The following is a 27,570-nucleotide window of genomic DNA, read 5'->3' as shown; positions in this document are numbered from 1 at the left end:
TGTGGGGCTGGGAAAGGAAGTGAGGCGGAGGTCCCCACAGGGAGAAGGCCCCCCTCCCCGCCCTCGTCGTCCCAGGAGGGCAGGAAGGGCCTCCAGACGATGCAGGGAACAGAACGAGGTGGGTGTGGAGGATGTGGGCAAACAGGACGTTTCTTCCAAACAAGGTTTCACCGACGGAAACCGGTTCTCACCGCCCCCACGGACGAACACAGCTCAACACCACAAGACAAGGATGGGGACAGCGGCAAGAACCCAGGCACTGACTGTGTCTGCTCTCACTCGCCCCACGGGCCTCTGCCTGCGGCAGGCAGCGCAGCCGGGCCTCTGTGGAACCGTGGCCCCCGGGCCACTTCCCCTGAGGAAGGAGGACGTGTCCCCTACCTACTTCCCCCCAGTTTAGGGCTTTCTCACAGAGTCTCTGTCCCAGACAATGGGGCAAATGTGAACTCAGCCTGGGCTGCCTCTTGTCCCAAGGGCCCTTTCCGATCAGAACAGAAGGAAACGTGACAGGCCCTGGGAGCAAGTGAGTGCGGTGAGACTGGCCCGGCGGACTCCAGGCGGGGTGCAGGTGTTCATGGCGAAATTCTTCCTAATACTCTGCACGTCTGAGACGTTTCATTGAAAAAAATACTGGGAGGAATAAAGGAAAAAAAATGCAACTATACAATTTCAGAGCTCATGGGTTACTCTGGAAATCAAACCTAAAGCTTTCATTTCTTAGACCACAAAACTGGAGGCCAGAGGAGGGGAAGGTGCATGAGGCACACACAGCATCGGCCTCCAGACCCCACAGGGCGCTGCTTGTCTAGCTGTGACCTTGAGCAGGTCCCCCCTCCGCCGGGCAGGGCTTCTGCACAGCAGCACTCTGCCCAAAGGGGGCGGCGGGGGGGGAGGGGCAGCAGGAGCCCAGAAGGCGGCCTTAGTCCCTCGTGAGCAAAGCTGCCACAAAGCAGTGTGGCGCCGCGAGGCTCATGGGCAGACGCGCCCAAGGATGCCCTCCAAACACAGACAGGCTGCCGCCTCAGGGGGACAGAAAAACTGAACGTAAGGTTTCTGTTTGGTTTTGGTTTTGAAGGCTGTGCAAGATGGGCTCTACCAGCGATCAAACTCCAGAGTGACTCCTGAAGCTCGTGTGGGGGCTGGAGGGCAGGCCACGTGGGTTGGATGCCAACAGGGACTTTCTCTAACAATCAGCTGTCTTGCCGAGGTGTCACTCAGCACAGCTAATTCTCCAGCTGTGTGCTTTCTGAAAAGTTCAGGAGACAGAAAGGACATCCTTTCTAAGGGAGTGCTGGAGAGAAGAGGAGGAGATGGTCACCAGGAGGCCAGAGCCGGGGAGGGGGCACTGTTTGGTAGGGAAGTGAGGGGAGGGGCTGTGGGCTGGGCCAGGTCCAACCCATCTGTGGGAACAAAGCTGACAAGAGCCCCTAGCTCTGAGAATAATAAAGGAGACGGGAAAGAAAGGTCTGAGAGGTGGGCCAGGAGAGAGCCAGCCGCCACCCTTGCTTAGCTAGAGGCCCCCAGGGGGCTTCTCCCTACCCCAGGGGGCTCCCGGCATCTCTGGGGAGGGACATGCTGGGCCTATTGGTCAAGAGATGCAACTAGAGCATTTCAGACACACGAGCACCCTCAGCCCTCCCGTGGGGCACGCGCAGTCCCACCTCCTCCCGGGCCACTTACTTGGGACCTGCTGTGTGGGCTGCTGCCACGCCTGGTAGGTGCTGCCCCATCCCTGGGTCAGAAAGGCCGGAGGACCGCTATGGAGGACAAAAGGGTCACTCGTTCCAGAGCAGGCCACATCCCCGCCTCCTCAGCTGGGTCCACCTCCCGCCATGCCATCCGTGGTCTGGCTCTTCACTGCTCCCCCCGCTCCCCAATGGCAGCGGCCACGTGGCGGCCCTGGTCCCGCCCGTCCCTAGAGAACCGCACGGATGGAGTGAGAAGTCGCCTACCTCACAGGGGTGCTGTGGGGGTTTCCGTTCACTTTAGCAGCAATGCTCGGGAAGCAGCCTGAGCTCCTTGGAGGAAATGTGCTAAAACAAAGTGAAGAACAAATGAACACAAAGGGCCGAGGACCGCTGGGAGGGGAGGGCCGCTCGGGGATGCCCGCGCCGACCACAAGGCCCTCCGCCCTCTGGGAAGGCCCTCCCCCCCAGGACTGGTCGGTGGGCTATGAACAGGGTACAGGGGCCAGCCGAGAGGGGCAGAGGGATGAATCCTGCCCACACCCAGGCTTTTGGCTGGCACTCCCTAGAAGAAGCTGGAAGAGGACTTCTTGAGGCCGAGTGAACTCTTCCTGCCGAGACCGACGCAAGAGACTCACTTTTGATGAGGTGCGGCAGGTGGCTGGCTGAAGGGGCTCTGTCCGAAGGCTCCGGGTGCTCCGAGACTGGTCCCCTGTCATAGGCACAGAGGGGGCTCTCACTTCCTGTCGCCTGCAGCTCTGCCCGCTGCGCAGGCCCACCCCAAGGCCAACTACAGCTTTCGGGGAGACAGAGTCAGGTGATGTAAGATACCCTACAATACTCGCTAGCCTTGCTTCCCCACAGTGGACTCGCCTTGCAGAAATGGCGTCTGCCCCATCGAGTGACCGAAACCACCACATGGCCGATACTGGCACCACCACAGTTGCCCTAGCATGTCACCCTGGGGGTAGGGACCAACCTGCTTGACTCTCCCGTCAATTTAGGCTGGCCCACGGCTCTTTCTGCCATTCTACGTCCCCTTTGAGGTGAGCAGTGGCCAATCTGTCCTCCATCAACACTCCCTTTCTTTATCTGCTTTGAGGCGCCTGAAACTAAAGCCAGAGTCAATGAAAGCCGCCTGTAGGGCTGGCCGCCAGGGCCATGCCCGCGGGAGTCGGGGGCGGTGCTGGGGGAAGGCTGCCGCCCCAGCTGCTCGTCTAAGCCTGCAGGGGACCCGGCTCTGGGCCTGAGCTGCTGAGCTGCTGAGCTGCGGGGGCCTCGGTGAGTTCTGCCACAGGGCTTCCTTCAGCGCGCCTGGGCCTGGCCCTGGCCCTGGCCCTGGCATCCCTGGGCCCCGGCCTTCCCCCCCTTGGCAACGTGGGCGGGGTCGCCCTCACATGACATGAGGACCAAAAGGCACAGGCAGTACAAGGTTCTGGGGAAGAGCAGGTACCTTGGACATCCAAAAGAAAAGCCAGCTATCCTTAAGCCAGGTAGGGGAAGGACCTTGTACGTACGCCAACTTTCTCATCTATGAGATGTCTGGCCACCTCGATCTGTTGAGGAATCCCCCTGATGGTGAATATTCGCAGGTTGGGGTCAGTGTTGGGAGGGGGGTTCCGCTGGAGCTCCACGTGCGCTCCTGACTGCTGATTTATGCTTTTGATGTTCTCACCCCCTGTAGGCAGGCGGACACAAGACAGAAGGGTAAGTGGCAGCAGCGGCTGACCCGCAGGCTCGGCAGTCCTCTGCCGTGAAGAGGAGGAAAGGGTGTCATCTGCACCCCAGCCCGCACCTGAGAGCGGACAAGTACCTTCGATTTACTCAGAAACAGTTCTGACAAACACCAGGGCGCTCTTGTTTGCAAAACCAGACTGAGGAGCGAAGAAGCTGGTCCTCTCCGAGCCGGGCTGAGGCCAGACACCCCGCGGTACCTGCGCCAAGGCCTGGAGCCCACGGGTGTGCACGGTGGAGCTGGGCTCTTGGAGGCTCACGGTAAGCCCGTCTCCACTGGGAGAACACAGTCCGTCCTCAGCCCCATGGGCCACGGCCTCCAACAACGCCTGGAGCCCACTCGGGCCTTCCACGCCTATCCTGTCACTTCCCCAGCCCCTGCCTCCTCATGGGGGGGGGGCAGGTCTAGACAGAGAGGCAGCCGAGGATGGGGGTCACAGAGGCCTGGGTGGAGCGGGGTAATGAAAATTTAGTGGGACCCTTTGAAAAACCTGTGAGAGTTCCAGTCTCTTAATGAGATTTGCGTAACAAAAGCTCCAGCAGTGTCACAATGGTTTGATTCTTCTTTTGAAATTTCACAGAATTTACAGATCGGTTCTGCTCAACTGGGGGGGGGGTGGTGGGGGGGGGGGAAGAATACAAGGAAAACCCGGGAGCACAGCGTTTTGCAACATCAGAAAAAGACAGTCTGGAAGATCCGGTGCAGGCGACCAGAGAGCCCCAAATGATCAAAAGCAAAGACTAAAGGCCAGTCTCTGTGTCACTCTACCCCGCCCAGAGTCAAAATGAACCTCAAATGACATTTGTCATTTCATGGTAACATGTCCGCAATCCCTCCAGCTCGCTGCTGGAGGGCCTACGCAGCAAGCAGACAAGGAGGGGATCCCAAGAGCGGCCCCAGCCCGTGTTGCGTCTTACCTCATCCTCGGTGGGGTGTTACGGGCTCAGAAAGCAAGATCAGAGCCGGGGTCCTGCGGGCCTTCCGGAAGGCAGACGCCACAGGGAGGAAACCAGGAGGCTGCCGGCCTTCGGGGAAAGCTTTGTTCAAATTGGCTCGGGCCGCGTGTCAATTTCGTGGAGGGTGGGTTTCAATTTAAAAGCAAATTAAAAACAACAGTGCAGCAGACCACCGTGCTGTGCACGTGATTCTCTTCGAGTTCTGCGACAGTTTAAGAAAAGCGTCCCTGCATTTTCCACCTCCAGCACGCAGCACTGGCCAATGCAGAAAGTCGCAGAAACGCCTGATTCAGCAGCTCGGCTGGCCTCCGGGTAGGAGTGAGCCCCCCCCCCCCCCGCCCCGAAGGCCTACAACTACCACCCTCTGCTCCTGCGCTGTGAATTCATCCTCTTTGCACCATGGAAAGTGAGCAGCTTTGCTCCTAGGCAAAGTGCTTCTGGGGCTTAAGGAAGGGCAAGAAGAAGGAACTGGAAGCCTTCCTACCACACACCCAGCACCTGAAGGAGTCCTCCAGTGTCCCCCAGGCGCCACTGGGATCCAGAGGCAAGAGCACAAAAGGGCACGCGTGTCTGAGGCTGAGAGCCCTGCAGCCCAGATGAGCCCTCCTCCGGCGGGCACTCGGACCCGCAGCCCCGCTCCCCGAGGCCCGGGCAGCATGCTAATCAGATGAAGAGGCAGCACAAAACCGTGCGGGCCGGAAGGAGTTCATTTAAGTTCATCTTCCTTCAAAATGAGGTCACCAGCTTGGCACATGGTGGCTGTCTACAGGCTCATTCAGCAGCCTGTCCATTCTTCCACCTGATGCGGGGCAGAAGCGACCCACCAGTGGCCCCCCGGCTGGACGTGAAATCGTAAAGCAATTAATCAACCTGTTAAAAGGCCCGGTTGACAAGAGCAGGGCCGACCACACTATCTGTCACTGCTGCTGTGTTTATCATGGAAATCCAGCAGGGGCCCCGGGAAGGCGCAGCGTCTGTCCAAGGACTGCGGCTGGGGAGGGGGAGCGCAGCCTGCCTGCTTGCAGCTCCCTCTCCTGTCTCCCTCACTCATGCGCCTTCCCTAAGAGGGTGCACCCCCTCATGTCCAGCCAGTGTGTGCGTGTGTGTGTGTGTGTGGGGGGCAGATGGGGGGGGCGGCGGTGGAGAAAGACCCCAGCTGACAAAACTTTGGGCCTCTGAGGCTGCAGTTGGAACCGCAGGTCACACACAGATCAGTTACTGCTCCATGCTGTCACCCCTCTCCTGTGGGAGTCGCTCAGGATGACTTTGTCGAGGATAAACCACAGGGAAGGTTCTGCCCGCACCCAGATTTCACTACCGGGAACGGTCGCAGTGAAGACAGGGAGGCTGCGCCAGGCTAGAGGAGATGCCCAGTCACCGAGTCAACCCTCCTTGATAAAACGGTCCTCCAGAGGCACAGAAACCTAGCTCTGCTTCTCAACCTACAGGCACCAACTGGTCTGAATCTCACAGTAGCCAAGCTGATGGTCTGGGTAGCGGATCTGACTTTACCACAGTATGTGGGCAGCTGACAATACCCACTAAACCCTGATCAGCATGTACACCCTGCCAGGAAATGCAAACAAACCCACATCGTTCCTACCACCTTTGAGAGATTAACCAGCTAGAAGACGACACAAAGGAGAAAAACGTTTCAAAGGAGCATACCACACACACACCCCGTCCACGACAGGACCAGATGCAGACTCTAGAAGGTGACCGAGAGAGGCAGGAGGGACCGCCTCCTTGGGCCGGCACAAGAGAGCATGCTAAGGTAGCCTCAGCTCTCCGTCAAACATGCTCCCAAATCACGGTCTGAGGAACGTTAGCTCTCTCCCAGAGGTCAGAGAGGTCTGGTGGTGGCAGAAATGGGAGAAACTCTGGGGGGAAGCCTGTACTGATCTCCTCCCCATGTGGTCAGACAAGTATGAAGGCAGATACAAAGGCCACAGCCAAACGTGCCTGTGCTGCGGGGCCAGCCCGCAGCAGAGAAGGCTGCCTGGCGGCCCAGAAAGCTGCCTGCCCTTCCCCTGCTCACAGTGAAGGACGGCTAGGGGCCACATCAGCCACTAACAAGGGGCTCTTACCTAATGTTCCCTACAAGCCTAGAAACAATGAACCAGTCATTTTTTATTTCCCTCCACAGGGTATCCGTTACTCACGGTAAATGTGCTCAAAGGTTCAACACAGTTTTCACATGTGTCGGTAAGGACCAAATACCCAAATCCAGTCAGGACAGAAAGTGACACACTTGTCGAGGGCGACCTTCACTTGAGGAATTATCTTAACTGTTCCTCTGAGCTCCCAGGAGGCAAATTAATCACTAATCGGTCTCTGGACAAACATCCAGAGGCCCCTCAGGCTGGGCAGGGTGCCTTTGGGACAACCTGCGCAGCTTCACCAGGCAGTGGGTCTCACTTCCAGTCTGTTCATACGGGATAACCAACAGCCCACTCTGTGTGTACTTGTGAGAAGCCCTGACCTGGCAGGGTCCCTACGGGAGGCAGCTGATGGTACAGCCCGGGCACCTGCAGTCAAGCGCAGCCAACAGCCCTGGACCTCATGCTCTGGAGGTACCGCAGGGGACCCGTCTGCGGTCGGGTAGGACAGACGGAGCGGGACCACGAAACCCCATCAGCGGCTCCTCACCTTTGCCTATGACGAGGCCGCACTTATCCGCTGGCACCGGGTAGGTTATCTCCTGGACGCCACCAGGGGCTCCCACGCTCCAGTCGCCACGGCCACGGCCTCGACCTCTGGCCACCGCGAGGCCTCCGAAGCCATCTCTCTCCTGGGAAGGAAGCAAAGCTCGAGTGACGATTTCTGCCACTGCCACCGGGACCACTTTTCAGCCCCAGGGAGGAGGTGAAGTGACAGGATATAATCAGTGCCACACGCTAGAACCTCAGCACCTTTCCACATTTCAGCTTCTGAAGTGCTCTTTCAAAGCCAGAATTAACACAAATCACAGGCGCAAAGAGGATGTGTGCAGACGAACGCGTGTGGTTACCCAAACAGCCCCACTGTACCCAACTAAAACAGGCAGTCAGGTATAAACTCCTGTGTCTGAAGCCCAGTGCCCTGCTGCAGCGAGTCTTAATTACTGGGCCCTAACGTCCAGGTATTGGGCGTCGGTTTTCTCCTCCACACCGAGGCTGCCCTTTCCCGTGGCTAACACACGCTGGGCCTACCAGAAGCCAGGCGTCAGATGCGAAAGAGCCGCGGGCATCTCGAAGTGGTACCTGAGTGGCAAGCAGGCCTCCAACCCTCCCGTCCGCAGACACTGCTGAGGGTAGTCGGGGCACCTCGCAATCCAACTAGCAGAAAGGATAAAAGGCTCTTAAAGAAAGCCAGGTTGTCGCAGTCTCCCCAAAAGGAGGGAAAACCAGGTGCGTGGGCTCATGGTTTGGGGCCAGAGCAGCCTCCAACATCGCCACGCCAGGCCCCCAAGCAGAGAGAGCACAACCCACGGCCAACGCCTAACAGAAGAAGGTTCCTTTCATTCAGGGGCAGCCAATCTCGTTGGAAGTCTTTGTCCTCTGACTCACTCTGGTACTGCGGCACTTACATTCTTTTTTTATATGTTGAGGGCAAACGTGGTCAAGCCGAGAGCCCCTCCATGGAAGGCAGAAGCTGAACCGATGCTCAACACAGCGGACAAATGTCTGGCAAAACCTGCCTATGCTGATTCAGAGTAAACTGAGCACTTACCCAGAATCTAAACCAGCAGAAAGCCAGAGATGGTTGGAGTGCTTTTTTCCCTGCATTTGGCTTTTATGAGAAACAAATGATGAGTAAACAAGGCAATTTTAGGGATTTCTGTTAAAATGCCTGCATGCGCATGTGTGCACACACACAGCCCACTTCCTGGCCTGCACCAGACTCGCGGAAGTGAGGCTGTCTCCCCGCCACCCTGCACCTCCGTAGCTCTGGGTCTGTCAACTCTTCTTGCTACAAACGATGCTGGGCTCACTTAGGGACTCTCTTCTGAACTGGTCTCATCCTAAGAATTGCCCTGGACTCTGGCAGAAGCCCAAGCCCCCTCTCTGGGATCTGTTGATTCGGGAAGTCTGCAGTGGGGGCCATCATCCTGTAACTTCAACACGACGCTCAGTGACTTGGGGGACCGCGTGGGCGGCATGCCTGGTACACCCTCCCCCAAACCCCCGGCAGCTGAGGGCTCGTCCTCAGCGGGGAGGTTCAGAGGCTCGTCCCAGCTCACACGGCTCACGGCAGAGCAGGGGCTACGATTTCCGATTGTGTGCTTCTCCTCGGCTCCAGGTGTTTTTAAACTTTCCCTCAGTTTGGCACACCTGGGAGACATGCTGACCTAGAGTCAGTCACAGGGGTTCCAGGAGCACTTCACAGCAGGGGGCAGGCGGAGATGCTAACAGCCTCACACAAGCTTGCTCGCATCCCCAGACAGAGATGTGTGCGGAATCCAGTGCGTGAAGACAGCTCTAAGACTCTGGAGGAGACTAAAGTGCTTTCTGAGGCTAAGATTAGAGTTTATTTTTTAGGTAGACTCCATGCCCAGCGTGGAGCCCAATGCGGGGCTTGAACTCGTGACCCTGAGATCAAGACGTGAGCTGAGATCAAGAGTCGGATGCTGAACCAACTGAGCCACCCAGGCGCCCTGGAGTTGACTTAATACAGTTCCACGCAAGGTGCACCCGATGGCTTGACACGTCGTGACCTGCGCTGTACTTCTCCCAATAGTTTAGAGTCAGGAACTTACTGTGTCAAGAAAACCTAGACCCTGGGATAACAAAGGCAGGAGAGCAAGAAGCTAGTAACAAAATACATGAAGGCAGGAAACGGGCAGGTGTTGAAAAGCCACTGGCCGTGTACCCAGAAGTGGGTAACTGGTAAGAGCGCTGTGTTCCAGAAATGTGACCCAAGAGGGCATGGCTGCTCTACGGTGCTGCCCTGAGACCCCATGTGGCACTTTCTGCTTTCGCAGGTGACGTATGGAAACCCCAGAGGGCCGGACCCACCTGGGCTGTAAGAATAAGCTCGTTGATGATGTGTGCTGCATGCTGACACCGATCTGGGGGTCCCATGACTTGTGCGGCTCTCTCCGGACTAATACCATCGTCTGCAGAACAACGTGAGAAGTGGGGTTAGGAAAAGCCCAACTTCAGTTGGAAACAAAGGTCAGTCTGACTTGCAATCAATGCATAGAGAAGTGTGTATGGTTACGTCTTTTTGCATGGCCCATGTCAACACTCGCTTCTCATGTAATTACAGGCATTTAAAAAAGCTACCGTTATAGAAACACAAAACAATAAAGCGAAAGAAAGCAGAGTTGAGCTACGGCAATGTTGCCAAAAATGAACCTATCACAACGTTCTCCCATCTTCAGAGAAATGAGGAAAATTAAGACAATGTAAACAATTTTGCTCATGAAGGTAAATTTACAAAATTTAAAGAACTGTCCTTTATTCTGAGATGTTAGTCCTTTTTTAAAATGGTTTATCTTTAAATAACGAAGTCAAAATAACAGTTGTTTTTAAGTCTTTACTTAAGAAAATTAAAAGCTGGAAATGCTATGAGGGCCCAGAGGAGAAAGCTAGATTGATGATCTGGTAATAGTACGGGGCGGAGGGGAGGAGGGAAGGGAGGCGGCAGGGCGCACGCAGCGGGCTAATTACAGAGCCCTTGTCAAGTGCTTCCTAAGTCTCCGTAGCACTAAGGGTTTTTGAGGGTCATCAAAACCAACCTGGCTTGAACTGAATCCTCACCCCGGCATCATTCTGAATCTTTTTGATCATCTCCCCATTTCTTCCTATTACAATCCCAACAGCAAACCTTGGCACAGACACCTGAGCACAGGGAAACGAAACCTGATCAGAGCTGTCTGCAGATCCGTTATTTCTTAAAGGATACATTAAAAACAAACAAACAAACACACACACACACACACAAAAAAAAAAACCCAAAAAACACACAACTTGATTTTGATTGCAGTGAATTCCCGGAAATATGATCTAGCGTATTTTTCCCTCTTAGGGAAAATATCGTGATTGATGACTGCATTCCTGCCTATTAAGTATATCTAATGCGTCTGAGATTTCATCACAATAGTTATAAAAATGAAGGAAAGCATAATAAACCTTGTACATAAAGGGTTAAAAATGGCAAGCTTATCTTCCCAGTTCCATGAAATCAGCATAAATATACCAGGTATACGGATTATACTGGTGGTCCTTGAAAATGTTTTTTTATTGCCCCTTCATTCTTTTATTGTGATAAAATATACAGAACATAATCTTTATCATTTTAACCATTTGTTAAGTATATAGTTCAGTGGCAATTGTTGTGTAACCATCACCGGTTTCTATACCCACCCCCCAAAAAATTCTGTATCCATTAAACAGAGACTCTTTCCATCAGCCCTGGTCACCTCTGCTCTACATTCTGTCTCGATGAACTTGCCCATCCTGGGCACCTCGTGGAAGTGGAATCCCACAGTATTGGTCCCTCTGCATCTGGCTTATTTTACTAAGCATGATGTCCACAAGCTCTATCCATGGTGCAGCGTACTGCAAGACTTCACTGTAAAGGAAAGCTTTTTGGGGCACCTGGGTGGCACAGCTGGTTAGGCGCCCAACTCTTGGCTTTAGCTCAGGTCATGATCTCAGGGTTGCAAGATCAAGCCCTGCGTTGGGCTCTGCACTCAGCAGGGAGCCTGCTTGAGATTCTCTCCCTCTGCCCCTCCCTGCCCCTGCACACGCTCGCTCTCTCTCATAAATAAATCTTTAAAAAAATTTTAAAAAGGAAAGCTTTTCATCCCATTCCACCTCATCAATAAGTTGGGCTTCCAGGTCTGATATGATCACAATGCAGAGCACCTAGAAAACCTGGCCTCTGGTCTTTACCCTAGGCAGCAGGAAAAGCCTTGATTGAGGCAAAACCTCATAACCAGGAGGATAGCCCCATTCCCTGATGTGTGCGCAGCTGGCTCCCCTCCCCACTGTCGACTATTTCGGTCATTCCTCACAGCCACCCTGGCTTCGAAGATGAGAGCAAAGCTCACTCACTCACTCAAGCTAACCAAAGTGCAGCCTATGATCTGAAAGCGCAGCCCGTTTGCCTGGGAACTAACTTGCAGGGCAAGCATACCTCTATGCTGCCTCCTCCCACGCGGGCACTGAAGTCACCTCGGACACCTCGAAAGTCAGCTTGGTCTTTCTCTCGGATGATCTCTAATACCATTTCTCTTGCTTGCTGCGTAAACACAGAGGAAAGGCATTATGGAAACCAAAATCCTAAGAAAAGACATGACACCAGGTGAAATTTCAAGATCAGACCCTGTTACATAGGGCTTAAAGACTCAGAAGGCGCTTAGCTGTAGGACAAGTCACTTCCTGGGTTACAATACAGGACATGGGCAGGCTGCTGGGGAGGGTCACATATTATCAAATCTTTGGTGACGTGTTCTTTACACTGCCCAAGACATCCACACAGACAAGGGCCCTCCCGCCTTTAAATCACAGTTGGATCAGCACATTTGTGCTGGGTCAGAGCTTGATTACTATGGCCTGAGGCGTTTTGGCACACTGTTTCTTCCTGAGAGCTCTGTGGGCAGATTCCACAGAAAATACATTACAAGGCATTCCATTGCAGAGGATCTCTGGGGAGGTAAAGGGAAAAAGCCAGCCCAGGGGGCCTGAAAATATCTTCCAGCACCCAGAGATCAAATACCCCAATTACCAATTGGCAAGACTACCTCCCGGGCCTGACTCTGAGGCACACTCAGCGTCCTCTGCCCCCAAATGCACTTACGTCGGTCCATCTTCCCTACACCAGTCCCAGCCCCAATAGGAATCTGCATAAACATCAGGCGTACAGAACAACTCAAGGTCATGGGAACCCAGACTGAATCCTGGTTCTGGAAAAACCAAACCAAGCCAAAAAACCCCAAAACGGCAATTAAAGTCTTCAGACATTTGGAGAAATTGGAGTATGGGACTGACTATAAGATGATGTTAGGAGACTTGCTATCATTTTCTTAGGCCTGGTTAGAGAAATTAGTTCTTATTCTTAGGAGACATATGCGGGATCTAGGGGCAGACAGTCATGACGCCTGCCACTTACTCACTTCGAAATAGTATGGTAAAGCAGAAATAAGTAAATAAAGTAAACACACACTAGCATGGCAAAATGACAGGCAGGATGAGGCTACCACACGCACACGTACATGTTCACTGTTCTATCTTTTCAACTTGTCTGTATGTTTGAAGTTTTTCATAATAAAAAGTTGGGGAGGAAAAAACAAATGACCAACAACTTATCCTAAACACAGCAAACGGCTTTTCCCAAATAAAAAATGTGGAATACACAGTTTAAAAAAAAAAACCAAAAATCTAAAAACCTTTGGTTGTCATGATTTTCCTGCAAATTCAGGGAACATCAAGGAAATAAGCTCTTTGCTCCAGTGTTCCTTTCATAAAGGAACCAAAGGTTCCACCAGCGACGGCAAGCAGGGAGCCCACCTGGACACGTTTAGGGAAGTTAGAAGCTCTGGTGGGCAAGGCACCTGGGGGACCCTGGCCTGCTGGAGGGGAGTGAAGGGCCACACCACTGACTGGAGCCCAAGGAAAGAGGCTGTTTTTATCACCGGCCCTCAATCCTGTTTTAAAACCAGGATTTTACATATGTAATATGTACTTGGACCAGAAGAACTACCAGTGACACCAACTTGAGTTAAGCCAAACAACAGCATTAAGCACTGGGGGAAATAAATAGGTGAAGGGGATTAAGAGGTACAAACTTGCATTTATACAAGAAATAAGTCACAGAGTTGAGAAGGGCAGCAGGGGGATACAGTCACTAATACTTTAGCATCTCTGCACAGTAATGGAGGGTAAGCGCACGCATGGTGAGCCACTTCGTAATGGACAGAATTTCCCAGTGTGTTGAGTCACTGTGTTGTGCCCCTGAAACGGACATAGTATCATGTGTCGATTTCAGTAAAAATACATCCATACGTCAATAAGCAAACACATAAATACATCCATACGTCAATAAGCACACACATAAATACATCCATACGTAAATAAAGTATCATGGGAGGGGAAAAATAGGGGGAAATATTTTGCTGGAGACTGGTAACCTCTGCTGGCTCAAAGCCCCAGAACTCCTACGGAGAAACAGCTGCTGCTGACAGACCAGCTCACAAGGTGCGTCACCCTGGCGCTGTTCTAAATGCAGCAAAGGGACAGCACGCTGCAGCAGGCAGGAAAAGAACATGCGTAGTTCACGGGGACAGACCCATTCCCACACCCAGCCCACTCACATTCCTGCTGACAGCGAGAGTCGGAGGGTGGATCTGCCCCAGACGGTCTAAGACTAAGCCCCGTACTGCTTTCAGAAATGGGCTGTCCTCTGTGGCTGGGAGCTCAGGGCACAGGCCGCTTGCTCCAAGGGCACACATATGCTTGTGGGCCGCTCACCTCCCGCCTGAGCTGGAGGTCTTGCAAAAACGGGCCAAGAGAGAACAAGCAAGTAAGAGCCAAACAGAGCCTGCAGGCCGAGGTGCCCGCGGGCCAACAGATGGGAGACCGCATCTGAGCAGTGCAACAAAACCGTCTTCATTTGTGGGAATGTTGTGTACATGCAGTGTCCATGACCATCGCCGCCATCCTCATGTGGCTCTTAGGCTCTCAAAATATGGCCGGTGTAAACGAGGAAATCCATCCTCATTTACTCCGAATTAATCTAAATGGCCACCTGTGGCTAGCGGCTCTGGTGGAAGAAAGACAGCCCTACAGCCCTTCCGTCATCAGACTTGGTTTGGGACAACAGTTCACCTTAAAGGAACATCCAGTTTTACAACTTCTTGAGTGACATGCGAGCCCCACACATTCCTCCCGAGCGCCACCCCCCATACCCAGGACCCATCCAATCCGTGGTTTCTCCCCTACCTGTACTTTGAATGGGTCTCCGGTGATGCGGAGAGGCTTATCTGCTCCCGTAGGCAACGGGCCGTCCTGGATCATGACCATTTTCACACCTGTCCGCTCCTGTGGGGGTAGCATGCCAGGACAGGCCTCACCACCGTGAATAAGAACATGCATGTACTGCAAGCACGGGGCTGGGCCCTGTCTACCATCAGGCACGTCCCACCGACCATGAGGTGCCGCCCTCTGAGGTTGCCGGCACGTGGGCCATGGTAGACAGCTGCCAAGTGCGATATGGAAAACCGTTTCCCAAAACCCTCCTGCTTTCCTGGTCCTCAGAATATCTCAACCTGATGAACTCTGTTTCAGAGGTGCCAGGCACTAATGTCTAGTTAGGGCCCGTGCACAGCTCTGAGATGGAAGGGCTCCCGGTGCCCTATTTCACTGATGGGGTGGGCCCTGAGAGCAAGCTGCCCAAGGTCCCAGAGCTGAGGTGGGGCGGGGAGGCAGCAAAAGGTGGATTCTGGCTTCCAGGACCCTAGAGCCCACACTACAGTGCCCACCAGGCCGAGGGCTGGGCTGTGAGCACGCACCCCTGACCTCCAACTTCAAGAGCTCAGTTGTTTGTGGAGATAACAGTTTTCGCGTAACTCATCTGGCAGCAAAACTAACGTGAGCTCTTAGTGTATCTATATATAGCCCAACTCGCACCGCGTGTGACTGTCTTTGCATTTGACTAGGCCAATAGGCATCTGATTACGGGGTGCACCCTGGAACTTGCCAAGGGTGTTCAATCCTGAAATACGTCTGGCTCCCCGTGTCTCACACGAGGGATTCTGGAACAACAGCAGCTAACGTCTGGGGAGCATTTACTCAGTAACGGGCTCTGTGCTAAGGATCCTAGGTAAAGATAAAATCAAGACTATCATTTCAGCCTCATGACAGCAGTGAGGCCGACAGGGCTCCGAGCCCTCGAGAAATACTCAAACGTATTTAAGATCCCACAGCTAGCGAGGGGGCATGTGGCTGGCTAAGAGCCCCAGCTCTGGACGTGGTACTTTCATCTGAGAGGTTGTCACCTGGTGGTAGAAGCAACCCTCACAGAGCGTCACTGCCCCAGCGGGCTGCAGGACTTGGCATCATACCTGCCGCAGTACCTGTTCATAAAGCATCTGTCCAACAGAGGGTCTGTGGCACCACAGAGCATGCTGGGAAACTCTGCACCAAGGGGTGTACAGCCAGCCCAGCGGGGGTAATCCGGGTTAGGACCAGCCCTCCCACCCCCCGATCCCAGAAGGCCCGCTGAAGTGCCACTCTGCTAAGGGCTCACATACCTGCAACTGCTTGATTGTTTCCCCTCCTTTGCCGATGACCAGACCCACTTTAGACGCAGGGATAAGAATTTCCTGGATCGTGCTATTGCCGTCTATGTCGTTATGAAAGCCAGGTCCGTTCCGACAGCGGTCCACGATCTGCCCCAGCAGCCGTTTGGCTTGTCTTTGGGAGGGAAAAGAATCACAAGAGAAGGAGCATTAAATGAACGTGCCGGGCACCCGTGGGGGGGAAACAGCACCGGCGGAGGGCCACGAAGGAGTCAAGGCAGCCCTCCATCCAGCTCCGGCTCCTGCCCCCACAGCCCGGGAGGTCTCTGCCATCCGCCACGCTACCGGGCTGGAATTTAAAAGCAACACACACCGCACGCCAACATTCCACCACAGCCCTGTCCGGCCTGCCCCCTGCTCCTGAGGATGTCTGCCGTTCCCATCACCAACGTGTCTCGTCTCCTATCACAACCGTCAGCCGCTACGGCGGCGGAGACCACCTCTGATCCCTCTGTACCTTTTCCTGGTCCCCAGTCCGCCATAATGCTTCCCACAGAGGAGACACTCAAGAGACACTCGTTAAATATGGGCAGGAGAGAGCAACGAGAGAGGTGGGAAGAAAGAAAGCGAGGGTTAGTAGTCACCATCTGAATTCCCAGACTCCAAATCTCTTCTCCCTAGCCAACCCGCTCTCTGGCTTTTGAGCTCAGGCTATGGATCGCCAGTGTGGTCTCAAGGGGTGGGAGGAGGAGGCAGGGGCCTGGGGCAGCTGCAGAGCCACAGACGCTGGCTCCATGCCTGTCCGCTCGGCTCTCCAGGCCCCCTGCTTCCCCTGTGATGCTATCTGGTGCCGGGGGACTCGGAGGCTGGGGAGGGAGACTGCTGTGTCGACATAGCACGCCCAGCCCGGCCCCCCAGGCCACCTGTTGGGGCAATTGCCTTTTCAGCACCAGAAGCTCCCCTGGCTGGTCTGGTCTGCAGTACTTGTTCTTTAAATCACCATGTACGGTCTATTTTTTGGCTCCTCTGATAGGGAAGAATTCTGCTACTATGCAGCACCCGAAGAAGAAAATGAAACTATTTCCTCCTAAAGTTACAATCCCATTGCCCCGACTGCCTGGGTAGAAGAGGAAGCAGGAATGGTTAGAAGAGTAGAGGAAAGAAGAGAGAAAGGGAGGAAACAGATGTTGCCTTTCATCGTCTTGAGCCTCTCTGGGTACAGAATCGGCCTGGCCGGTCTTCTCAGCGACACCAGCTTTTTAATATTTTGCTTGTGTACTAAATTAACCTGTGTTGGAAGAAAAATGCCTCGACTCTAGCAAAACCATCCCGCTTGGCCTATAATGCACACCTGCCAGTGATACTCACTCTGGTTCACTGCTTGCAATGTTGCAGCAGAACAAGAGAATTTAAACTCATCTGGACTCCCGGAGAAATGGAAACAGTAAAAGAGCCCTATCTACCGAGCCAGAGAGAATCTTAGCACCCCTGTCCCCAAATACAACGCTACTCAGTCGACTGAAAAGGGAGAGCGAGCAGACTCTAAGTTAGTACATCCCTGTTCCCCAGGAGGTTCGTGGATTGACAAGGCCTGCCTCTGGTGGTACAACGCTCTGAGCATGGGTGTCCCACGGTCAGAAAGCAATGCCAGCCATAAGGTGGTTGCAAGGGCCCCCCCTAGTCAGGACACCCTCTGACCGGTCCATACAGCCCCCCGAGAGGAGCAATGGCCACGAAGAATCAATTCGTTTGGTTCACGGATGTCAGAAGGGCAATGGGATCAGCCCCAGGCAAAAGACCTGGTACCAGGATTCTCAACGGTTCACCAAGTGACAGGCTCACGAAGGCAGACCTGCTCAGGGAAAGGAGGTGTCACCAAGGAAGAAGTAAAAGCTGATGAGAGCCTTCAGGCGGGGCAAACGCACACTCTTTAAAGAACCTGGTGTATGAAGTGGATGTTATGACGGCTGCCAGAAATTCTGTAGGGTTTGAAAAAAAAAAAAAGGTGATACCTCATGTGTTTTTTAAGTAACAGCAAACTCCCCTGGCATGGCCACCTCCCAGATCCTTCTCCACAGAAGCATCTGCTTTCGTGGCCAGGCAGCAGGACAGATCCACAGTGTTCAGTGACAGTTTTGCCCTTCCGTGTCTCCCCATTTGGGGAAGGAGGAAGAAGAGTGAAAGGAAAAAGTAAATAAAATAAACTTACTCAATACTTTCTGGGGTTCCGGTAAGTACACAGGGCCTCTCTGGAATCCCAGAACTCTCTATAAGAAGAATCAAGAAGATGAGGTGTGTTGGTGGGCATCAGGCAACCGTGCACCTGTGCCTCTGTGTACAGCTTGTCTCTCTGGGCTGGTTCCTACACCGGCCCCACAGAAGCCCAGGCCCCAGGAAAAGACAGTTTGCTTCCCCTTGTGGAGAGAACGGGAGGCTGGTAGCTCCACCCTAAACTCTCAAAGTAGAAACAGGTTCTGCAGGGGGAGCAGGCAGGACGCTGCGGAGCCCTCCGAGTGGGTCCTGATTAGGGGTCTCAGCTTCATTTCTGACCCATTTGTGTGCTAAGAAGTGCCTGAGCCGCGTCACCCACTCTTCCTCAGTTTCTCCGCCTGCAGAGTGGGGTAAGGTCACCTGCTTGCACACCAGTGAGCAATTTAATAGTAGATGCACATCAGGCCTATTACCAGGTAGTGCATGAATCTCCCAAGAGAACAGTGGTATCTATGTGGAAATAGTTCCGGGTGATTTGACAAGAGAGGAGAAGCTTGCTTTCCAACACCACACGACGCTTTACTTTGTTCCTAAAAAACTCGCTCCTTAAAATTCTTTTAACTCCAAAAAAAAAAAAAAGACAAATAACTAACAGCAGTTACTGCCTTCGAGACACTGTAACGTGTATCTTTTAAACAGACAAATGCCTCTCTGGTCAACGGTCCTCCACACCCCCTCCTCCACTATGGAAAGAGACCAAACTCAAACGAGTTGTTCGAACTATTCATAAGAATGCTTGTTTTCCTCAACCTCTTTCCGTAATTCATGGTCAAAACGGACCCAGCTGGGAAAGGTCCTGAACCGTGTTTCATGTGTGCTAATTTAGCCAGAACCGCCCCCAGCTGGCCTTGGCCTCTTTCCACAACGAGGGGTGGGAGGGATGGTCTAATCCAGGGGAGCCAGTGAGCAGTCCCCAGGAGTGACCCCAAAGACACAGCACTCCTCTAGGCCCCACTGTCTGGCATAACACCTTGGTACAGAAAACAGAGATCCCAGAGCAACAGGTGTCTGGCAGGGGCCACGCGGAGCCACAGAACTACGGAGGGCCTCCTCCAGAGGCCAGACGGGCGGCCTCATCTCCGGGCCCGCTTTTGCCCTGGTTTTTCTGGTTCTCATCTGAGTTCAGCTCTAAAAGCACAAGGAAAACAGCAATCGCACATACTTACCCAGGCCCCTAAACTTCTAAGCAACGAGCAAAGGTAATGAATCTGGAAAAGTGGACAAAATACTGATTTCTACCAAACTGAGATCTAGGAAAAAAGAAGCCTTACCTGAAGCAATCTGAATTTTGCAACCAGATTCTGCTTGAATCCGTGAAATCTGCTCACCTCCCCTGCCGATAACTGAAACAAATGGAACAGGGTCAGAACATTACTCCGTTCCATATTTAACCATGCATGAATGACTTAATTAACTCAGCAAACATTTACACTTGGCTCGCGGCACTGCAAAGCAGGGTGGCCTCAGCGAGCCACGGAAATCACATGTGAAACACAGCGGACAGGTACAGGGTACTCCAGCTGAAGTGAGGAGAGAGGTGGGGTGGGGAGAGAGATTGGAGGAGGCAGGCGCATGGGTCTCTATCTCTCAGCCTGGAGAGAGACCTGCAGCCCTTTGGGGCTCTGGGGGACACAGTGTGCAAAGCATTCTACCAGAGCGACAGTTACACTGAGAGACTCATCAGAGGAAAGTAGATAATGTGGATACTTACTAAATCCAACCATTTTATCAGGCACTTTGAATTCTTCTGTTATTACTGCCCTAAAAACAAAGAACATTTTGGAAAAACATAAAAAGAATTTCACAGCCATTTCAGGTTCCCCAAATTTCCCATGTTGGCAATGCTGGAAGACAGAGACTTAAAATGAATCATGCCAGTTTGGCCAACAAGTCCCCAGCCCTCAAGAAAGAGCGTCATCTAACGGGCCCTTTGGTCAATCCCTTCTTGAAAAGATCCAAGCCTCCTCTCTCGCTGTGTCAGAGGAAGAAACCTCTGATTTTTCATTAAACCATCAACTCTGCTAACAACTGCCTTTTCTTCTTGGTATTGCTTAACACTTAAAAGACTCTCCAAGGCTTGTGAAGTTAGTTTAGACTCCTCTTCCGGTCTCGTTGCTAAATACAGACAGCAATGTTGAATTTCTCTTCAACATTCCTTGTTTCCCATCTTTTTATTGCTTTCTGGCCTCCCTCTAATTTATCTGTTGTTTTGGGTGAGATGCTCCAAATGGAACCAGTACCCAACAGAGGCCTAATCAGTGTTGACCAGGACAGGATCATCACCCACTTACTCTGCAAGGTACTTTCGTAAAATGCTATCCCAACCATTACGTGTTGGGTGGTTTTTTTTTTTTTTTAAACAACTACTGCACTGGTTCTTTCAAACAAACCTTCAGATTTGCCACAGAGTGTATTGTGGACAATATCTAATTTGCCCAATGCCCCAGAAAGCAATTAAATCTAAACATTTACCTTAGGAGGAAGCTAAATGCAAGTAGTTTAAAAAGAAAAAAAAGGTGAGCATTTTTAAACGTCTCTCACACAGCTGGATTTTTACCCATCATGGAGAAGACCGAATCAAGTGCACGTTTTTAGGGACAGCGGGGCACGCAGGAGAAAGACAGCATCATCAACAGCACTCGCCACTCCATCAGTTTGAGGAGAGCAGACCGTCTTCTGCCCGAGTTTACCTCCCCCGGTTTACACATGTGCAGAGATCCTTCCTACGTCTTGGGATATTTGAGTTCGCCCCCAAATGAGGCAATTTCAACGTCCTAAATCAGTAACACTGTGGGCCCAACACATCTGGACAGCACGGGTCCCTGTGGGGAGTGTTTCCCGGCCGTGGCAAAGGGTCACAGTGCTCCTGTGTGTGCAGCCACAAGACTGCGGCTCACGTGTGTAGCACCGTCTGTTCTCAGCAAGTGTTAATGGGGAATTTACTAGAAGCGGTTCAACGCTATCACAATACAAACTGTCACACAACTCAGGCAGTTCCTCAGCCCTCAGGAACGGCAGGAGCAGACTCTCTTTGAGGAAGAAATGTATGAAGATGAGCTGCTCTGGGCCCCCTGGAAGACAAAGCTCCATTCTGGTTGAGAGGCTGAAACTTGTCGAATGCACAAAGTATGAATGTTCTTGGGAAAGTAAAATCTTAATCACGGCTTTATAGGAAAATTATGTTTGATACTAACAGCAACATCATTTAAATTATTCTAATTCATTAAAAAACAAAGCAAACCAATAACACAACAAAACCCAGGTTAAATCTTTTGGTTAACTGAGGCCTGATGATTTCTAGAAACTCCCAAACATCTGTGTAGCACACAAGAGCATATAATTGTATCATTGCTGGTGAAGATTAAGGATAATATGTTATAGTAACAGATGCACACCACAGAATGTCATCCATGAGGGAAGAGAAACTGTGGCAGTTTCCTGCATATTTTATTGTTTTTGAAAGGTAACAGTGTGACCACAAATATCCTATCTTACAGACGGGTCTTTTTAAAGCCCAGACGTCTCTGTATCTAAATCCTCAATATTTAAGGGAAGGCTATGAGGGTAAACTGAGGCAGGGAAACAACTAGGCCCTTCTCCAAGGTTCTCTGGCAAGTCCCTCCTCAAGGGCATGAGCTGGAGCCCGGGCTTCTGGCCGCCCAGGCCCACGACTCCTTGAGAGTCACAAGCTTTATCTTGTGAAAGCCCAACGATGCATACTTCTTGGGGACGACTTTGCTCAAATGAAGGCATTAAGGATTCGTAAAACACTGGGGAAGCCATCAACTCAGGATGGAAAATTTCTCTCTTTAGATTGATGTATGTGGACAGAAAAGAGCAGCTCCCACACTCTAGAGGTCTGTTAAGTTTACATACAATAATGGCTGATTTTTAATACCTCCTGTTCGTTTATCCTTTGAGCTTTCGCTGTCTTGGGAAGGACTACAAAAAACTTGAGTCTTAAAGAAATCTAGCCCCTGGTTTTTCCCATTCTCAACCTCTGACTTTCTAACACTCTAGTACAGATGGTGGATCAATAAACAATTAGAAATGATCAATAAATAATAAAACATAACCCACTGCTTACCTTTGATGTACCAAGGCCCCTAACTGGTTACCTACTGCGGCAAAGAGAAAGAGAAAAGAAAAATCAAAGCATTAGCTTGGATAAACTAACTCTATCCTTACACGAGTTCTTACCATTTCGGGGAGGGTGGGGGGAAGAAAGACAGAAAGAAAAGCAAACAGTAATTTAGGCTCAGTGGCTGCAATGAATGCGTTACATGATATGAAACAGGAGGGGACATCTTGATCAACACAGTCTCTAACCCAGTGTCCAGCTGAACGCAGGATAAGAAATTGATCTGCGTGTCCGCCTGCTGAGAAGCCTGGGAGAAAATCCCGCCTGCCTAAATCCCTCTCCCTTCCCACCTCCCTCCTGCTCTGGATCCAGACTCAATGTAAAGATAGTGAGGGTTCCCTCTTTCTCTTTCTCAAACAAATGAGAAGGTTTAACCTCCTAGCCTGGGAGCATTGTTAAGGACGGCTCCGTGGCAGCTGTGGTCACTAAGAACATGCACATATGTTCCTGCTGGCCATGGGGCAAACCGCCCCCCCCCAATTCTCCCTGCCCTCCCAAGAACATAAACATCTCAAGGAGAGGATCTGGCATCTTCCTTCCTTGGGCCTCTTCGTTGACCCACCACAGCAGTCCATACGCAGTGGACGCTAAGAATGAGCAAGTGCCTTTCAAGCCCATTTCACAGAGACAGCAGTGCCAAACAGCCTCTTACTATGAAAACCAACTCTGTAATCACATTCCCACAAAACCACTTTAGCTACGCTTTTTGTTCCAGTTTCTCCTCTTTCAGCTATTGATGAGTGTCTCCCTCACCAGCCATCAGCAAAAAGGATTCTGTGCTGTTTCTCTTTTGGAAAACGCAGCCCAGGAAACAGTCAGCGGACAATGAAAAAGTATAAATCCTAAACATATTCTGAGGAACTGAATGGATCTTGCAATGTGCTAACCAGAGCATTCAAAAATATGTCTCAAAAATACGAAAGTCAGAAGGAGGACAGACAGGAGATCAGTGGGGAAGGGTCAAGCACATCAGCTTCCAAACAAAGAGTGGAATGGTCTGACAGCTGAAATCTACAACTCCCAACCGCTCTTCTTTCTGCCTGAACTTAACCCTGTCCTTCTGACTGGACGGGAACTGGTCCTAAGATGACAAAGGAAAAGAAACCAGATCATGGTATTTTAAAAGAAGAAAGAGCATAAAGAAACAAGCTAGCAAAAAGTAAATGAAGCTACGGAGTCAGTACCATATTTCTTCAGGATCAATAGCAAGATAATGGTTTGCAGCCAAAATATTGACATTATATACTATTAATCTGCTTATCTCAGGGATAAGAGAATTGTTTTTTATTGAATCTTCAGATTTTCTTTTTGCATTTCCAGTTAGAATGTGACAAATGCTCTCACTTGGGAGAGGCAGTGCTCAGGATTCCCATCCCACGTGAAAACTGTTCAATTACAACCTTGGGCAAGGAGTCCTTGTCACACACTCGGCCCCTGGATGGCGTGCGCACGAGAGGACTGTCCACCATCTAAGGCAGTGGGTATGAAAAAAACAGGCTGAAGAAGGATGTCTACAAGAGTGCCCTTGAGTTTGGTTAGCTGTCCCTACTCAAGGGCCCAGCTCAGTCTCCCTGCTCACTTTCAGAATGCCTCTCGGGGGTCAAGAATACACTGAAGATGGAGAGACTAAAGGCTGAAATGCCTTGACACGCAGAGAACACAGAGGTATCTGGTCCCCAAACAGGGCAACACAGCCGGACCTTGGCTCCTGGCCCGCTGTGCTGTTTGGTAAGAGATGTCAAAAGGCTGATGATCTTCGGATAGTTTGGCCAGAAAAGCTATAGAAATAGGGTAAGGGGCAACGCTACTACCGTAAAGAACTTCATGAGATTCAGAAGAACATTCAAAAGGCTCTGGTCGAAAGCCATTTGAAATTTTGTGCTTGTCACACAAAAAAGGGCAATTCCTTTTTGCTGGTAAGGTACGTGTCACAGGTGCCCACTGCCTCGCTGGGAAGGGGAGGGGCTCGAAAAGAGCAAAAGTCGAAGTGCACACACCAGCATCCCGCCGAGAGACGGACTGCCGAGAGCCACGACCCCGAGGAAGGGAATCCAATTCCAACCCAGACTCAACTCGGAGTTGGTAGACTCTTAGGAAGCACTCTCGCACTCTCCTCTGTGCAAATGCTGAAGCCGCAGGCTGAAACGTGCGATTTATTAAAGTTTCAGTCCCTGTGGAAACGGCCCCATTTGATGCCTACAAGTGAAAACCAGCAGTTAGATCGGGCACTCACACGGGGGATGGGTAACGTCCACTCCACGAACAGGGAGCCTCCTCTCAGTCTTCACAATGAAGAGGGGTCCGACAAGGGAGTAATATGGGGACCTATCAAGTTCAATTCCATGGTAACTACAGTCATTTTACTGTAAAAAAGGCAAAATGCTGCATACAATCAGTCCTATTTCCCGTTAATGGTGCATGCTGGTCCACAATGCTTCATTTCCCCTCAGAAGTTCACCCCCGCTCCATTCCAGCACACACATGTGCAATTGCGCATACACACACAGACACACACGCACACAGGTGTGGTTCTCGTTTACCTGGCACACCACATAATGGGAAGCCGTCTGGGCTAGGGGAAAAATGAGCTTCCCATAGAAAAGACTCATGCTACAATACGAGAAATTTTTTCTAAAGAGTAACAATACTCTGCCAATTTCAATAATGATCTTCAAAAAAAAAAAAAATAAGGCACTGGACACATTTTTCCCCACTAGCGAGGAGAAAAATGTCTTCCTCTTTCTTCCCCTAAAGAAATGCTACAAAATATCACCAAGGAACATACCCAACTTTATAACATGCATCAATTTTTAAAAAAATTTTTTTAAAGATTTTATTAATTTGACAGAGAGAGTGAGAGAGCACAAGCAGGGGGAGCAGAAGCAGAGGGAGAAGCAGGCTCCCGGCCGAGCAGGGAGCCCGATGCGGGACTCGATCCCAGGACCCTGGGATCATGACCTGAGCCGAAGGCAGACGCCTAACCATCTGAGTCACCCAGGTGCCCATGTACATGCAGCAATTTTAAGAGTTAACCCCCAGGCCCCCTCTTCACAAAAGCCCCCGTCCTCCTTGTAGGAACGCAGACAGCAGGCGCGGGCATGGTGCACAGAGCGGCAGACCGGAGGCAGGTGAATGGGTGGGTCGGTCAGGACAGAAAACATCAGCACCTTTTATATAACTGACCAAATAAGTAAAGAAACCAAAGCTTCCTCTACAGATTTCGGGAACAATCCTGCCCCCGTCCCTGGCTCCCCGGCTCCTCCGACTCTGATCAACGCCTTTCCAGGCCCCGGTTACGGTCAGGAATACCTACAGTCGGTGGCAGAGATTTCTGCCTTTTTCTTTTCTTTTAAGATTTTTATTTTTTTTGACAGAGGGAGACACAGTGAGAGAGGGAACACAAGCAGGGGGAGTGGGAGAGGGAGAATAGGTTTCCTGCAGAGCAGGGAGCCCGACGCGGGGCTCGATCCCAGGACCCTGGGATCATGACCTGAGCCGAGGCAGATGCCTAACAACTAAACCACCCAGGTGCCCCTTCTGCCATTTTCTAAGCACTTTTATAAGGCTTTCTTCCCAAGGACAGGACAAAGGCTTCCTGTGTTCTAAGGCAGCAACTCTCCACCCAGGGCCACAAAACACTGACCTGCTGAGTTCAGCTGAAAGTCCTTAGGCAAGTAATCCGTCACTGATTTTGCAAATTGTCATTTTCAAAAAATCAGGAGTGAACCCAGGCTATTCTCCATAATGGCACCCTCACTCGCAAGCTCACGGGCCTTGGCGAGCGGTGTTCTAGGCACCTCACCGCTGAGCCCACTCAGGCCTACGAGAGCCCCAGGAGGCAGACGCTTTATCAACAGGCCCGCTCTACCAACCAGGAAGCTGGAGGGCCCAGGAGAGCACCTGTGCCCCTGTGAAGGCATGCTGGTCACACCTCTCTGGTCTGGGCAGAGTCCGGAGGCAACACAGTGTGCAAGGCCATCTTGACCCTCAAGAAGCACAGAGTCTAGTAGGGCCAGGAGGAAGCTCTGGATGAGCAGTGACCTGACCTAGTCTCCAAGGCTGTGGGGGCGTTAGGAACCCCACCTGCACCCCTTCCCCGTCCGAGTGCCTACCCACAGCCTGACCTGAGGAGCACTGGAGTGACATTAAGAGGAAAAACAGGTCTCTGATACGTGTTTGTAGCACTGGGCCTTATTTTCCTTTAGGCCAGAGGTCATAAAATCAGTTTTGGGGATCACAACCAGCTTTATTAAAACCCGAAATCAGAAATGGAGTATATCATATATAGTAAGGGTATATATTCCATTAAGCTTTTATTTCAGCTACGCATGTGTTTTAGTGTGTGTGTACTAACTAGTTCTGATGGAAATATTGAGTGGTGTTTCACTCACAAATAACTTGTTATAATCCTTAGGATAACCTCATGAGGTCAGTATTAACTCCATTTTACAGGTGAGGAAACAGAGGCTCAAACAGGTTAAGCAACCTGCCCAAAGTCACATAGTTAACAAATTGCAAAGCTGGGATTCAAACCCTACTCTACCACTTTGGAGCCCACATTTTCTTTCTTTCTTTTTTTTTTTAAGATTTATTTATTTTTAGAGAGAAAGTGTGAGTTCACGTGCATGTACACAGGGAGGGGGAAAGGGAGAGAGAATCTCAAGGAGACTCCGCACTGAACATGGAGTCCAACAAGGGGCTCGATCTCATGACCCTGAGATCACAACCTGAGCCGAAACCAAGAGTCGGATGCTTAACTGACTAAGCAACCCAGGTGCCCCGGAGCCCACGTTTCCCAGCATGCACTATCATGGCACGAGAGACAGTGACTTGGGTTCAAGTCTTGCCTCTGCCACTTCTCAGACATCAGCCCTTGGTCAAACCACTTCTCCAGACATCGGATTCCTTATCCACATGAAAAGGAATTCAGGCTTCTGGGTTCCTTCCAGTGATCTTTTCTTATTATACAGGGGCCTCCCCCACCCAGCTCCATCTCTACATCCTGGCAATCACTAATCCATTCTCCATTCCAAAAATGGTACATAAATGGGATCACAAAGTATGTAACCTTTTGCGATTGGCTTTTTTCACCCAGCTGAATTACCTGCAGATTCATCGAGATTGTTGCGTGTATGAATAGTTTATTCCTTTTGTTGCTGAGTAGTGTTCTACCATACGGATGTACCATTTTGTTAGCCATTGACCTGCTGAAGGACATCTGGGCTGTATCCAGTTTGGAGTCATTACGAATAAAGCTGCTACAAAGATCTGTGGACAGATTTTTGTTTCTTGAGAATAAACAGGTCTAACTGTGGGCTGAATGGAGAGCACATGCTTCATTTTGTAAGTTTTCTAGAAAGGCTGTACCATAAGATGTGTTTTTAAAAGCTCCTTGGGTGGGCCTCATAGCCAGCCAGGGTGGAGAACCACTTAGGATCATACATTTCCTAAAAGGGTTTTGAAAAACTATAAATCCACTTTTAATGTGACATCTAAAAGGAATCCCTACGTTAACAGGTACAAAGAACATAGCAGGTATTGTACAGAAGCTTCGG

General features: G+C 51.3%; 1 protein-coding gene across 3 annotated transcripts in view; it reads right to left on the bottom strand.

The window, feature by feature from the left end:
* FUBP3 (far upstream element binding protein 3) overlaps positions 1 to 27,570 on the bottom strand; it is a 50,491-nt gene that overhangs the window by 4,689 nt on the left and 18,232 nt on the right. Inside the window, exons 3-17 of one of the 3 annotated variants that reach the window (XM_028090512.2) lie at positions 21,962 to 21,995; positions 19,586 to 19,635; positions 19,146 to 19,217; positions 17,813 to 17,870; positions 15,616 to 15,778; positions 14,306 to 14,404; positions 11,502 to 11,606; positions 10,099 to 10,201; positions 9,374 to 9,474; positions 7,619 to 7,693; positions 7,026 to 7,167; positions 3,203 to 3,363; positions 2,324 to 2,397; positions 1,953 to 2,033; positions 1,681 to 1,757 (exon numbers count right to left, since the gene is read on the bottom strand). In XM_028090512.2, the coding sequence (XP_027946313.1) occupies positions 1,681 to 1,757; positions 1,953 to 2,033; positions 2,324 to 2,397; positions 3,203 to 3,363; positions 7,026 to 7,167; positions 7,619 to 7,693; positions 9,374 to 9,474; positions 10,099 to 10,201; positions 11,502 to 11,606; positions 14,306 to 14,404; positions 15,616 to 15,778; positions 17,813 to 17,870; positions 19,146 to 19,217; positions 19,586 to 19,635; positions 21,962 to 21,995 (1,395 nt within the window). The remainder of the gene's footprint in view (positions 1 to 1,680; positions 1,758 to 1,952; positions 2,034 to 2,323; positions 2,398 to 3,202; positions 3,364 to 7,025; positions 7,168 to 7,618; positions 7,694 to 9,373; positions 9,475 to 10,098; positions 10,202 to 11,501; positions 11,607 to 14,305; positions 14,405 to 15,615; positions 15,779 to 17,812; positions 17,871 to 19,145; positions 19,218 to 19,585; positions 19,636 to 21,961; positions 21,996 to 27,570) is intronic. The other 2 variants (XM_028090513.2, XM_028090514.2) reach the window with 2 other exon arrangements.

Source organism: Eumetopias jubatus, unplaced genomic scaffold, assembly GCF_037043125.1.
Source record: "Eumetopias jubatus isolate StellerSeaLion01/CBP00866 unplaced genomic scaffold, mEumJub1_p1.0 scaffold_15, whole genome shotgun sequence".
Lineage (NCBI taxonomy): Eukaryota > Metazoa > Chordata > Mammalia > Carnivora > Otariidae > Eumetopias > Eumetopias jubatus.
Note: the sequence above shows the minus strand (reverse complement) of the source record. Positions and strands in the feature narration are given on the sequence as shown.